Source organism: Sclerotinia sclerotiorum, genomic scaffold (genome assembly GCF_000146945.2).
Source record: "Sclerotinia sclerotiorum 1980 UF-70 scaffold_9 genomic scaffold, whole genome shotgun sequence".
Classification (NCBI taxonomy): Eukaryota; Fungi; Ascomycota; class Leotiomycetes; order Helotiales; family Sclerotiniaceae; genus Sclerotinia; species Sclerotinia sclerotiorum.
This window is the reverse complement of record NW_001820827.1, coordinates 1,328,362-1,341,969: the sequence shown is the minus strand read 5'-3', so window position 1 is coordinate 1,341,969 and position 13,608 is coordinate 1,328,362. Positions and strand designations below refer to the sequence as shown.

General features: G+C 42.6%; 4 protein-coding genes across 4 annotated transcripts; 2 read left to right on the top strand and 2 right to left on the bottom strand.

The window, feature by feature from the left end:
* Positions 1-1,417: 1,417 nt before the first annotated feature.
* SS1G_07433 (hypothetical protein) lies at positions 1,418-2,543 on the bottom strand (the record flags this gene model as incomplete). Its single annotated transcript, XM_001591936.1, has 2 exons — positions 1,418-1,804; positions 2,124-2,543. The coding sequence occupies 2 exons, from the start codon at positions 2,541-2,543 to the stop codon at positions 1,418-1,420; spliced, it is 807 nt and encodes a 268-aa protein (XP_001591986.1).
* A 2,501-nt stretch (positions 2,544-5,044) lies between these two features.
* Positions 5,045-5,992, bottom strand: SS1G_07432 (predicted protein; the record flags this gene model as incomplete). Its single annotated transcript, XM_001591935.1, has 3 exons — positions 5,045-5,274; positions 5,696-5,759; positions 5,927-5,992. 3 exons carry the CDS (start codon positions 5,990-5,992, stop codon positions 5,045-5,047), a joined length of 360 nt encoding a protein of 119 aa, XP_001591985.1.
* Positions 5,993-7,199: 1,207 nt separating this feature from the next.
* SS1G_07431 (predicted protein) lies at positions 7,200-7,822 on the top strand (the record flags this gene model as incomplete). The annotated part of the gene is made up of 2 exons (XM_001591934.1): positions 7,200-7,397; positions 7,643-7,822. 2 exons carry the CDS (start codon positions 7,200-7,202, stop codon positions 7,820-7,822), a joined length of 378 nt encoding a protein of 125 aa, XP_001591984.1.
* Positions 7,823-9,082: 1,260 nt separating this feature from the next.
* Positions 9,083-13,132, top strand: SS1G_07430 (hypothetical protein; the record flags this gene model as incomplete). The annotated part of the gene is made up of 5 exons (XM_001591933.1): positions 9,083-11,184; positions 11,342-11,684; positions 11,815-12,223; positions 12,334-12,629; positions 12,743-13,132. 5 exons carry the CDS (start codon positions 9,083-9,085, stop codon positions 13,130-13,132), a joined length of 3,540 nt encoding a protein of 1,179 aa, XP_001591983.1.
* Positions 13,133-13,608: the final 476 nt, after the last annotated feature.

Here is a 13,608-nt window from a genome sequence, read left to right as displayed (position 1 = left end):
TGATATGCAATTTGTAACTAATAGTAGAGTATACTAAATGATTGATCTTGAGCACGAAGCTCTATACAAAGGAAATCCATCTTGATTATATAGACCTTCATGCCTATGGCTGTCCAGGACCGCTGCGCGGTCCTGGACAGCCAGCGTTCCTCAGCGGTCCATAACGTGACTTAATCACGTTACCTTGGTTTAGTCATGTGACGCGGCGTAGAAGATAGCCGTCGTAACATTATACTTGTTATATTTTTTATAAAAAAAAAATATTTGGTTACTTTTATATATTTAAATGCTTAATTTTATATAAATATAAATATAATTCTTCATCTCTTCTTTTTCACTTTTTCACTTTTCCTTTCAAGAATAAATATAAATATAAATACAAATACAAATATGATGTATCCTATCCCCTTCTCCTCTTCCTCTTCTCCCTTGTCCCCTCCTGCAAATATCTATTCCAGGGTTCATATTGAATATCTCAAGATCTGCTTGCGTAGTATACTATTAATATATTACAAATCCATCACGCTCTATACATCCATCACTAATCAAAAACAAAACCATAAAGATACCAAACATATTTATCATGAAATCTTCAAATATCATTATAGCAAAGCTATCTATCTGGTATCTAATTTAACTAACCACCACACACCAAAAAAAAAAGACGAGGTTCAAAGCCAGCTAGCTAGCAAAATGCCTAGCACCCTTTCTTCAACTCCACTCCTCTGCTCATCTCATGAACTGCCCATCACCCAAAACCCAACCATCAATCCCATTCCATATCATATCATTCCCGCGGTATATCCACCCACCCAACCAACATCCATCCATCCTATCTTCATTCACCCATATCCATACCCATAATGATCATTCCATTCCATTCATTCCTGCCGAAAACGCCATTCATTAGAATCACTCCCTCAGATAAAAACTCCTATATCTTCCCTTTCATTCACCAATATCAAAAGTCTAGATGATATAAAAAGCGAATGATTGTATCAAAACCCCACGCTAAAACAACAGCAAACATAAAAACAAAAAAAAAAAAAAAAAAAAAAATCATTAATCTAAGATGTATAGAAAGATCTTTGCTCAAGAACTTGCAAAAAATCGAAGACGAATAAAGCAAGTAAAAAATTTCTCAAGCACAAAGGCTAAGGCAAAAAAATATCGAGATGTAAAGTGAATCTTGGGTAATCAAACGTGATGAAGCAGTAGACTAGCAAAGCTAAATCAAACGAGCAAGTAAACTTTGGATTGTTGAAAAGGTTGTTGTCGTTATTGCTTGAAGACTCTTGTTGTATGTTCTTACATCTCAATTAAATAGGGCCGTTTCTTGTCGTTAATATGGTATCAAAAAAAGGGAATTCGTCGAATTCGTAACGTCCAGATGTATATGTAAATTTCGATAATTCGTTCAAAAGGTACTCCAGTGCCAATCTCTTGGGACACTTGCAGGAAGACTCTCAGCTGGACCTTTCAATTGTTCACCGAGAAGGTTATCAACTACTCTGCCTCTGATACAGTTGACAACTGGAGTAGTAGGTTCTTCTTGAGAACTTTCGCTATTGGATCGACTGGATCGTGCAATGGACCAGCTTCTATAACCATTGTAGCAGTGTTCGCAAGAGCGGCTTGGTGTACCCTTTGGATGATAATTGGCATCTTGATCGAGGGGAACTGAGTAACCAGAATGTTGATCGCAAAAGATATTTCCGCAACGCCGACAATGATGCCGCCTTGTAAAGTAGGTGAAGTATTTTGTACAGGTTGTTTCATCGCAAATGGAGGATTTGGAATCAGGCTGAAGAAAAGATAAAGTTAGCATCCCATTTTATAGATTTTATAAAATAAAAATTGAAGATGTTGGGATGCAAGGTGGATAATTTTGAAGCACGCGACCCGCCAAGCGATGAGGAATTGTTTGCATTTATTGGACATGGATGATTTGTCCATTGCGGAATCCAAGCACGTAATATTCATCAAGGAATTGCAACATTTGTTTGCACAAGTTACAAATACCTCCAATGCCCCCAAACCTTTTGAGAATTCTTGCAGTTCTGCAGTTTTGCCATTTGCTTCAAAATGACATAGAAAAATAAATGGGAACTTTGTTAACATACCTTCCAGTGATTTCTCGTCGGCAATGCTGTCACCTTTCCAAGCCCTTCGACGTTCCATTCACATTCAGTTATTGCGCCCAATCCAAACTTTCCACTCTCTCCAGTCGATCTTCTTGTCAATGTTGTCGCGTTCTCCAAATCATCGAAGCTGCTATGCATACTTTGTGGTGGAGTAAGTGGTGATTGTCTCATCATTCTCTTGGGTGGATCGGTGGGTCGCAAAACTGCTGGCACATACAATGGAGACTTGGGTGGTCTCAACTGTCTTGTATGTGTTGGTAAATAATTTGGAAGTCCACTTCTTGGAGAGGTGGGTGAAGCATTATTGGGAGTTGAAGGTGTGGTATTCGTTGGAGATATTTGGTGACCGTTGTAAAGAGTATATTGGGAAGGAGATGTGTTGAACTGTTGTACAGGCATTGCGAAATCGGTTGCCATGACTTTTGATTTCTCCGTTGTCAAGTCGTAAGTGGTAGGAGGAGGGTAGAGAGTCTGTTGATTTGTTTCGAAGAACATGAATTTCACTTTCAAGTTTGAAGGTTAAGTTGAAGGAGAAGGATGGGAAGTTTGCGAAATGTTATTTCTAACTCTTATCGGTGATGTCCGAATCAAGATAAAAGCAACCGAATGGCGGCGATTTGTTGTACGCCTTCTAGAAAAAGGTAGGTTGATGATGCGGTTATCGTAGGCCTTACAATCAAAGCCTCGGAAATGGGAAGTTTGGGTAGGACTGGTAGGACAAAAAGATCAATTTCCGTTTGATGAGAAATGATCTTACGTTTGACTTTGACCACGTTATATTCAATTGATAAATTATCAATGGAATATAAATGGTGAGTCGGAGGATTATTATTATGATGTATTTGTTTTAGCTGTATGACTTCGGGTGTCGTAGAGGGAAAAAGTCAGAAAGATATAATGAGTAATGGCGGGATTCGGATTCTATTTGATCTTTTGTATGTTGTGGCGGGTTATTGGATGATTGGCAAGCTGCTCGGTCCACCAATTGATTCTCCGGAACTTTGTCCAGATAACAATGCAGTGAATGTACCGATTTATTTTGCAACACACAATACAATGATTGGAAATGAGCCTTTCTCGAATCCGGTGTCTTGGAAATAAGATAATAAGAAGGATAGGATTGGATAGATAGTCGTAAATGTATATGTCGTACTTTGTAATACCGAAGATTGAAGATCGAGGATAGAAGTTAAAAAGGGTAAGTAAGATTGGGTAGGTTGTCGATTAAAAGTAGGTACTAGGTAGATATGGAAGAAGCAGATGTAGATGAAGATGAAGATGTTGAACTTTAACTTTAATCTGATGATAGAGTTAAGATGGAATGAAGAGAGTTTGAAGGTTTGACGTTTGTCGGTGGTCGATTGTTGAATTGGGATGGAGATGGAGATGGAGATTCAGATTGAGGATTGAGGGGAACAATTTGATATGTATAGATTGGAGGGGGTGGAGAATGGATCAAGCTAAGATATGGATATGGGATGGGATGCTGGTATAGTGATCACTCTAGTCGCGTACGGTAATTTCGAGGTTATCCATCTCTCTCATTATTTCTCTACCCTCTTAAAACTGCCCCAACGACTTTCCTGTAAACGCGTGCATCGCACAAGACAGACCCAGTAGTTTAAACTAATTATGGCCATGTATACATAATAGTTCCAATACATATTCCGAAGGCTAATGTTAGATATGGAGACAGATGGATAAGTAGCCGTTGGTGGTTTAGTAAATTGAAAAGGCTAATCGGATTCAAGGATGGTATGGGACGTCGAACGTATACAATTGATTGACCATGACATTTTGTGAGGCGCGAAAGAGGCGCGAGAAAGTTAAAATGGGAAAAAAAGAGGGTCTTTTTCATTCAATCTTTGATAGTAATTAATTATACCGTACATACCTACCCCATTGAGCATCTCTTCATCGACAACCATGTGCCAAAAAATGCAAAGGGCTAACTCCGAGTCTCGCCAATTCGGTCCATGTACCAGAAATCAGTATCATCGTTGAACGAATCCACTCTCCGACATGAAATGGATGAAAAGGATGCTCAGCTAAGCATCAAAACTTATCAATGACTAGGGTTTGATTGGACGGCAGGCCAGTAGTCTGATACCAAGATGAGTGGAGTGAGAAAAGCTAAGACTTGACAAGGTCGTAATGGTATTAGACGGGATCCATTAGCATCGGGAGGTGCTAGGATTTAAGGAGTTCGTGCCGAGATGTGAGCCCAAATTGTTCAAGCCCTCAAGGATACGAAGCTGCATGCACACTGGTCAATCTGAAAAATTTCCCTTCCAGCCACAACTGACGCATGCACGGAAGGTTGTGTCGGTAGTGGTAGGAAGGTAGTAGGTACCTAGTGAGAGATAATGCAGAGAAGTCGAGAGAAGTTGAGAACAGATATCGAGAAGAGGACAGAGAACAGAGGACAAGAGAGACAGACAGACACACAGATAGACAAGATATTGGACGATTGAGCGGTCAACCAAATCCAGGAAAATCTTATATCTTGTGCTACGACTACCTACCTACCTATCTAGTATGTGTAACTCTCACCACATAAGAAAAATCATGCGCAGTCAGCCTCAAGAAATCTTGGTTATCGCTCTCTCACCTCCTCTTGATCTACCAATCTTAAATCAATCTTTGACTTGTATCGCAACGTACGGACGGAGTAAGTTGTAACGTATCAACCATCAAACGGGCAGCGAAAAGACTCATTAAACTTTTTTGGAAGTGATCGACTGGGGTCTAGGATCCAGGTTCCACACTAATCATCACTGTCGCGTGTGCATGAGCCTAAATAAAATATCAGGGGTCCAAATCGACGTTTAATTGGTCGCCAAGCCTTTTCTTATCAGAGCATTCTAATTGGGTGTTAGTAAAGGCACGCTGACGTATTATTACGGTAACTCATCGGCTGGCGGATATTGAGGGACTTCTTGGAATGCTTGATACAGTTGTCCTTGTCTCGAGGGGAAATAGAGGCTTATGAGAGGATCGCATATAGGAAGGAGGGCTGTACAACAATACTGTACTGTATCGCTGTCGGTCTTTGCGAATGGGGACACACACTTTTTGATCGGGAACTCCGTTTCATCAAAATAATAGAAGGGAATGTCCGAACGTCTGTCTACGGAGTAAAGCATCTGAACACATCTGTTCTCATTGCTCAGTGTTCTTTCTGTACAGTTACACACCTAAAATTATGAGCTCCTTAGGACCGACCTACTACCTAGGTACATACGATAATGTAGTAGGCTCGGTAGCGGTAGTATCGACATCGTAAAAGCGGATAGGGTTTCTCACTTACGACTCTAGCATCTTGGCCTATAACATAATCCTGAAATGCCTAACTTTGCTCGAATGCTTCGTCTATCGAACCTGTTTTAGAAGTATCGACCTTCATTAAATGTTCCGTGCGAAAAGTAAACATCTTGACACTTCTCAGTTGATACCTCCCTATCTCTCTCCGTAACCCTTGACGCGAATCCAAAACTCTTGTCCCTCGATGAAATCAACGATTGAATGATATTTGTTACACATGGTCATACTCCGAAAACTTCGTGACTCGCGGATATCGCGGCGACTATCGGACTTTGAATTGCGATCGCTAATCTACGGAGGTATTAAGCAGCAGTTTGGTTGAGGTTCACATCCAAACAAATCCAGCTGAATTCACCCCTCCAGGATCCATCTCTCAGAACTCTCATGATATAACTGGTCCGTTTCCATAGCCGATATTATTCCAAAATACAATCCACTTCCGGAAAGATCCATTAAACCGTTGCAGTGTAAGAATGCTCTAAGCTTAATTGATCACTAGTGTGAACCTTTTGCTTTGCCGCCATTATGGTATCCAAAAATACTGGCCACCAAGATAGCTGGGCTTGGTAAACTCTCTCACGCACGTTACTAATTACTTACCGAGAGCTATTCAATGACCGACAGCATGCTAATCGGTGCGATTCCTCATGATCTTCACCAATGCGGTTCACTTAGCTGTCTAATGGCGATGTGCAAATTCAAGGTTTTGAAATGGAGATGAATACTTGACACCTATATGCAGCGTCCAGGGGCCAATTGATGGCCCTTCATGTTGATCCCGAATTTCTTTTTTGAGTTTCAACCACAGAGAGATCATCTCGCAAAGTCAACAAAATCGTGGTAGCGAATCTCCTGCTGATTCATGGGATGTGACTGCAAGAGATGCAGAACGGTCGTGTCACTGTGGGGTATTGGGGAAGGTTCTAGGTAGTACGGAGTATGCGACGCCTTCAAAAAGACCCAAAAGAATATGTACAGAATCAAATGGACCATTCGATCACTGACTCCTTGGTGGATTGTTGACAACTCAAATCTTTGGTGGCAAAATAATTATCCTGGTGTCCCAACAGCCATGAAGTTTTGAAGATCTGTTATCAACTTATTTGTTACTCTGTTTCCCATGACTTGCTTTCTTCGGCGAAATGTCCCTTGATTTCTTCGGATCTCAACCGCATTAATTCTGGCACTGAGATGATGGTGGAAATTTATATTGGGCCTTGGTGTGGATATCAACTTCTCAACCCCTCCCAAATATGCTGGAAATTTCCGCTTCACGCCTCTAATGGGTGTTGTTTGCAGTAGCGGACCCCTTTCACTCTAGGTCCACTACCGGGTATTGGCGTAGAGTGTAAGCTAGGGTATGCATACAATGCATTGACAAATTTCGATCGTGAAAGCCTCAAGGCGTTTAGAAGGATTCATTTCTAGTCATGCGGAGGGTTGAGGTTTTTAAAATTATTGATTGCTGCTGCCCCTTGGGGGTAAGTCTTCAAGAAGGGGTGACATGCAACTATACAAGACCTTCCTTCTAAAGGTAAGCAGCCCCGGATCTTAGGAAGTGGAGTAACGGTTTCATGCACGTCGAAAGAGCAATGGCCGTCCCCGGGAAGGGGAAAAGTTTTCTGAGAGACCTTTAGAGCCATCCATATTTTTGCCCTAAATTAAGGGTCTTCGCGGAAAACGCGGACTATGGGGCTGAGATACCCATTTCATACTTGTTCGCCCCGTTATATGGCTGCATGGGCCATCGTCAAAATCAACATCTCCGAGGACCTTTTGGGTATTTCCCTTTTAGTAGAAATCGTGTTATCTGTTCGTCTCTCTCGCAGCTTCGCCATCGTGATATGTCTGTCGAGATTCGACACGCCTTTGAACTCCGAGATAATTTCTGATCATCGACACATCAAGTCCCTCGGGGGATTCACGATAGTATGCCGTCTTTCTGGGACGATCACGTCTCCATCAGGAAGTTAGATGCGCTCCCTCGAATCCCGGAGACAGAATATCTTGCCAAATCATCGCCGTATCGGTTCATATCTCCTCATCGATCTGCGATGGCGCATTTGAGAATTTGTGTGTAACAAATCCGAGATCAGATTCACGAACCGTTGCTTCTCGCCACAACTCTTGATGATTAAGGAGCTTCCTATGAGGTTGTTCACTTATTCATCTAGGAAAACTCGTTGATGAGGCGTCCAAACCCCTGTGGCAAGCGTCTCCAGAAAGGATACCCTACCACCATGGTACCAGCAGAGCTGCTGTCGGGCGCCCAATTGATTCTTTCAATTGAAGGAACTGTGTGTAATATCAAATCCGAGAATGGCATATACGTGAGCTTTCGCTCACGGTTGTAGAAATTTCTTTTTTCACAGTAAGTGAGGGAAATTTTAAATGGTAGGGGTTCCTCATAAGTTTTGGAAGTTGTTAGCCTTCAGGTACTCACGTGCTAGGTTGTCTAAGAGGGAGAGGACAAACCTTGAAAATAGAAGAAGTCTCATGCCAAAGGTTTGTACCTCATCACAAAGTTCTCATTTTATCATCCTTCCTACTTTCCTTCAATTTTTCTTCATCAAATGCACAGTCACTTGCTTTTTCTCAACTTTTATTTCGGCAGACTCGGTCTGGCACCGCAATATGCTAGGATTTCACATCCCTTAGGATTTAACTGGGATTCTGATTGATTAAGTATCAGCTGTGCAGCAGCGGCGAGTTTCATGGGTTGCGTACCCACTTCTCTCGAGCGCTCTCATCTATACATTCCAATACCATCATAGTAGAAAACGCAGAGTACGTTCAGGTTTTTCAGCCCATCTATGGCGGCGGTGCAAATGGGCGAATATATGGATTGTACCACAGCTTGAAAGAGATTCTTCATTTCTGTGCCGCATGACGTGGCTTGTAATATTTCGACCCCTTAATTGCGGGAAGGGGACAGCGTCATCCGTTTTTCCTTGTTTTTGCGATTCGTTTGAATGAGGGCAACGACGTTTACATGATAAAATAATATCCCGTTCGGGAGAATCGTGCGTTGTTAGCATCAGCGTCTACGAATTTTTAATGTGGACAAATTTATTGGTAACGATGTCTTACACATGAAAAACAAATAACCCCGCCACCAAAAAACTACCTTGGTGTTGCCGTTTGTTTTCTGTAAGGCAGAATAATGCTGCACATGGGCCGTTCAACCGTTGGCTGAAGAAATGCTGTTTGCATCCCATCAATACTACCCAAATGTGCTCAGCCTCGGGCAACTCGCTTGAAACACTTGCTCATAGGATGAAAAAGCACATTTAATGCGGGGCTTGTCTGTCAGATTATGCACCATCCCGAGAAGCCTGTCTGTTGTTGATTCGCAACGAAATCGCCAGCCTCGCATGCGACCCTTCAGCTGCTTTTATTGGACAAACGCAGATTGGAGGCCTACAATGATTTTCAGGACATCGATATTTCAGCCGTCTTAAAATCACAATGCTGCATCTTTGAGTGAATATTCTTGTATTTTCCAGTGAGAAATCTCATTGTTTTCTCATCTTATATTATTGCACACTTGATTGGAAAAAAAAAAAAAAATCTTTCTTGAATTTTACTGCAAACCCGCTGCTAAATTACTCATTATGGTGGAGTGGCCAAGCGGAAACTCGCGGAGGGGTAATAGCAGGGGAAATACTGGCAGAGGAAGTAGCAGCAGAGGAGGTAGCAGCAGAGGAAACAGCCGGGGAGGCAGAGGTAAAGGGAACTCAGGGAGAGGCAATGAAGCATCCGATATTTGCTTCGATTATCAGAGAACAGGAGAGTGTCGTCGTGCGCAATGCTCCTTCTCGCACGGAGAACCCTCATCTTCCAATAATCAGCAACCGCGTCAAAGGCGAGAAGAAAGTGCAATCCAAGAACACGCCAGAGTCAACTACAATAAATGGAAGAGGATCATTAAACGCGAGCCTGTTGTCAACGATACTCACACGATGAAATTGTTGTGGACCGACGCTCTAGGAATTTTGAATGATGATGATCGAGAATGGAAACAAATGCTGCCGAGAGATCTTGATAGCGATGAGCTTCATGGAGCCAAACATATTCTTGCGCTCCTGCAAATGAAATCAGGCGCAGGTGGGGCGAGAATGTTCATCGTTCTAGCTCAGCCGTTTCTAGAAGTGATGGTTCACCAAGCAATTCTAGACTGCCTGTCTATTGATACTTTTGTTGGACGACTATACAATCTCATCAGTGGCAGTAATGGGTCTCGAGCAATACAGTTTTTCCAATCCTTACTTTCAAACTTACTAGAGGCGCATGACTTCTTTGTCAGTACATCGACGCAGAATATCGAGCGAGTATTAGTTGCGATGGTCACTTGCCTCCGTGAGCTTCTTCGACGAGAGCATCGTGCATTATTCAACGACAGCGTCGTAGACACTGTCAATTCGATTGAAAACTGTGTCGAAGTTATTGGCATTGATAAAAAAACGGTAACTGCTACTGTTATAGGAACTCGAATGCAAGAGATACGTGGAATGATCGCCCGAGCCAAGGGACTACTGGATGAAGGGGAGGAGACACCTATAAATGGCGTTTCGACGTCCGTGGTGGTGTCAACTTATCCACGCGATATCATTATGCCGTCGAATAGGCATGACAATGATAAGTTGGATATCACTGAAATAGAGATAGTGCCAACTGAGGATGAGATTCGTAGCGATAGTCCTGAATTTCTTCCTTCGACAGACCCCGATCAGCCACATTACATTTCAGACCAAGCTGCGAGACTACTAGATACCCATTTCCGTCTCCTCCGACACGATGTATTTGGTGAATTAAAGGCTGCTCTAGGAAGTTTGATTGTGGCGGTTGAGGATGATCCTTCGATTTTGGGACGTCACAAGCCCGATTTGGGTAACGTGCGAGCCAATCTTTACCACAATGCTTGGGTCCAATATATTACCTTTGATGATAGAAGAGATTTGCAAGCCGAAATATCTTTTACTCCGCCAGCAGGGTTGAGAAAGAAATCTGTAAAGGATAGATCCAAGTGGTGGGATGAGTCCAAAAGACTTGATGAAGGAATTTTGTTGTGCATGCTATCTTACAGCCACTCGAAGTGTACCCCTCTATTTCTTTTTGTCACTGAAAAACGGACAGATCCCAAGAGCAAGTATAATCTAGTCTCTCATGATCACCAAGCAACAATTATTGCCAAGCTTGCCACGCAGAGGCAAAAGGATTTGGATACTTTAATACGATTGAGTACGGAAAAGACCGAGGCTGTTCTTATCGAAATACCCGGGGTCCTTCTCGCAACTGTTTCTCCAATTCTTGAGAACCTTCAAAACATGCATAAGCTAGGTCGCTTACCTTTCCGCCAATGGATATTACCAGATCGCACTAGGAATTCCCGATCAATCCTTGATGTCCCACCGCCTCTGTATGCTCGCAAACCTGGCTTCGCATTTTCACTTAGCCCTATTTTGAAGGATGAATCATCAGGAGACCTACGAATTGACCCTTCGACGTGCTCTGTAAATGATACAAATCTCGTCGACAAGATTGAGCTGCTGACCGAACTCGACCGTGGACAGTGTGAGGCTTTGCTAGCCGCACTAGTTCGCGAATTTTGCCAAATTCAAGGTCCGCCAGGCACAGGAAAATCTTTCCTGGGTGTGAAACTGGTCAAGGTTTTATTACACTGTATGAAGAAACAACCTGGACCCATCATCATTGTGTTAGTAGCATACCCCTCCCCAGTTCCTTTCCTCAATTCAGTCCAGGCGAAACTGTTATTTCCCTTCTTTATTTTGAACATTCATCTCTTCATGCCTCATGCCTCATATCTCCATAACTTGGATTTCATCTTCATGCTAACATATGTTTCTCTAAAGATGCTACACAAATCATGCCTTAGATCAATTTTTGGAGCACTTGCTGGAATCCGGTATCGAGAAACTTATCCGCATAGGAGGTCAGAGTAAATCCTCAATTCTCGAAGGTAAAAATCTTCGTGTTGTTTCCAAGGGCGAGAGTCAAACCAAGTCCGAACGTTATCTGCTTGCAAAGGCCTACGAAAGTTTAGAGATCAAAGCAAAATTTATAAATTCATCGTTAGCCAAGTTGTCGAAGACCAAAGATCAGCCGGATTATAAATCGATGGAAGGATATATTGCTAGGCATTATCCTCATATTCATAGGCAGTTCAGTCGCTTTGATGACGAAGGTTTTGAGCAGGTAAGTTGTTTTTCACTTCGTTGTACTGATTTTTTGTTATGCACATAGCCAGGCTTTTGCTTGTTCATTGCTTGACATGTTTGACTACATGGGGCTCTCAGGTCAGAGGCCATGCTAATTTTGATATTAGGTTGGCGGCGAACCCTTCGATTTGTGGTTGAAGAAGAAAGGAAAACAAACCACAGATTCTCAGGCTACATATACCGTCGATCAGCTATTGGCTACAGCGTCTCTCAATATTCATGCACTCAGTATTGCGAGCCGATTCCGTTTGGTAGATCATTGGAAAAATGCTATACGCGAGACCATTGTGGATGATCTCCATGAAGCAGTGAGAAGCTCCGAGCTTGTGCGTCAGAATATTCATAACATCCACGATGATGTTGATCGACGAGTTTTGCAAACTGCTCAGATAATTGGTGTCACAACTACTGGCTTGGCTAGGAAAATTTCTACTTTACGACATGTTAATTCCAAGGTCATAATCTGCGAAGAAGCTGGAGAAGTTCTCGAAGCACATCTACTATCAACACTTTTACGTATGCCATCTCATCTCATTTTTTCTCTGTCCATATCAATCACAAGTGTGTCTAAGCATCAATGTTATATATTGATGATCGGTCTGATTTAATACTGACATACTCAAAAGCATCTGTGGAACATGTAGTATCGATTGGAGACCACGAACAGCTCCGACCTCAGATCAACAACTTCAAAGATCTATCTCTTGAAAGCAGAGCTGGAACCCTTTATCAGCTTGATCGAAGCCAATTTGAGAGACTCTCTGTGGGTCAAAATGGTAGAAGCAGATTACCCGTTGCTCAATTAAACATTCAGCGCCGAATGCGCCCCGAGATATCCAAACTTATCAATCGCATATATCCCGAGCTTATCGATCACGGCAGCACTAAAGTTTATCCTGATGTTGTTGGAATGCGCCAAAATGTAAGTTCTACCTGAATTTTTACCGGTGGCGGCAGTGTTCCGGGATCGCACTGTTCAGTCCTTTGTCTATTTATTGCTCACCCGTCAATCGAGTTAGCTAAACATATCTATAGGTTTTTTGGCTCGATCATGAGAAGTTTCAGGACGATGGTCTAAATCAAGAGCATAAGACCATGTCTCACAGCAATCAATGGGAAGTCGAAATGACCGCCGCACTTGTAAGGCATATTGTTCGCCAAGGAGAATATAGTAGTAGCGATATTGCTGTTTTAACCCCCTACAGTGGTCAACTACAAAAGCTACGTAACCATATGCGCAAGGATTTTGAGATCGTTCTATCTGATCGCGATCAGGACACGCTCGTGAAAGACGGCTTCATAGCTCCGGACTCGGATCATGAAGAGAAACTTGACCAAACTTCTGACAGGAAAGCCCTTCAAAAGAAGAAGTTGAGCGAATTACTTCGGCAAGTCCTAATCTCTACACATAACTTTTACACATAGCAATGCTAACTTCATTTCAGAATAGCAACCGTTGACAACTTTCAGGGTGAAGAGGCTAAAGTCGTGATCGTCTCCCTTGTGAGAAGTAACAAGGATAAGAAAGTCGGATTTCTCAAAACAACCAACCGCATCAATGTATTGCTCAGCCGAGCTCAGCATGGACTTTACCTGATTGGTAATACACAGACTTATTCAAGCGTACAAATGTGGGCTGATGTCATTGGTATACTGCGAGAGGCAGGATCTGTTGGGCAGTCATTTGGACTCTGTTGTCCACGACATCCCGATGATGACTTGCAAGCTTCTCAACCAGATGACTTCCTCAGATTGAGCCCAGAAGGGGGATGCTCTCGAGCCTGTAATAGGCGTCTATCTGATTGTGGACATCGATGCTTGGCTCGTTGCCATTCTGAGAGTATGCATGCTATCTTTAAGTGCCCACAGCGCTGCGAACGCCTTCACCAGCCATGTGGTCA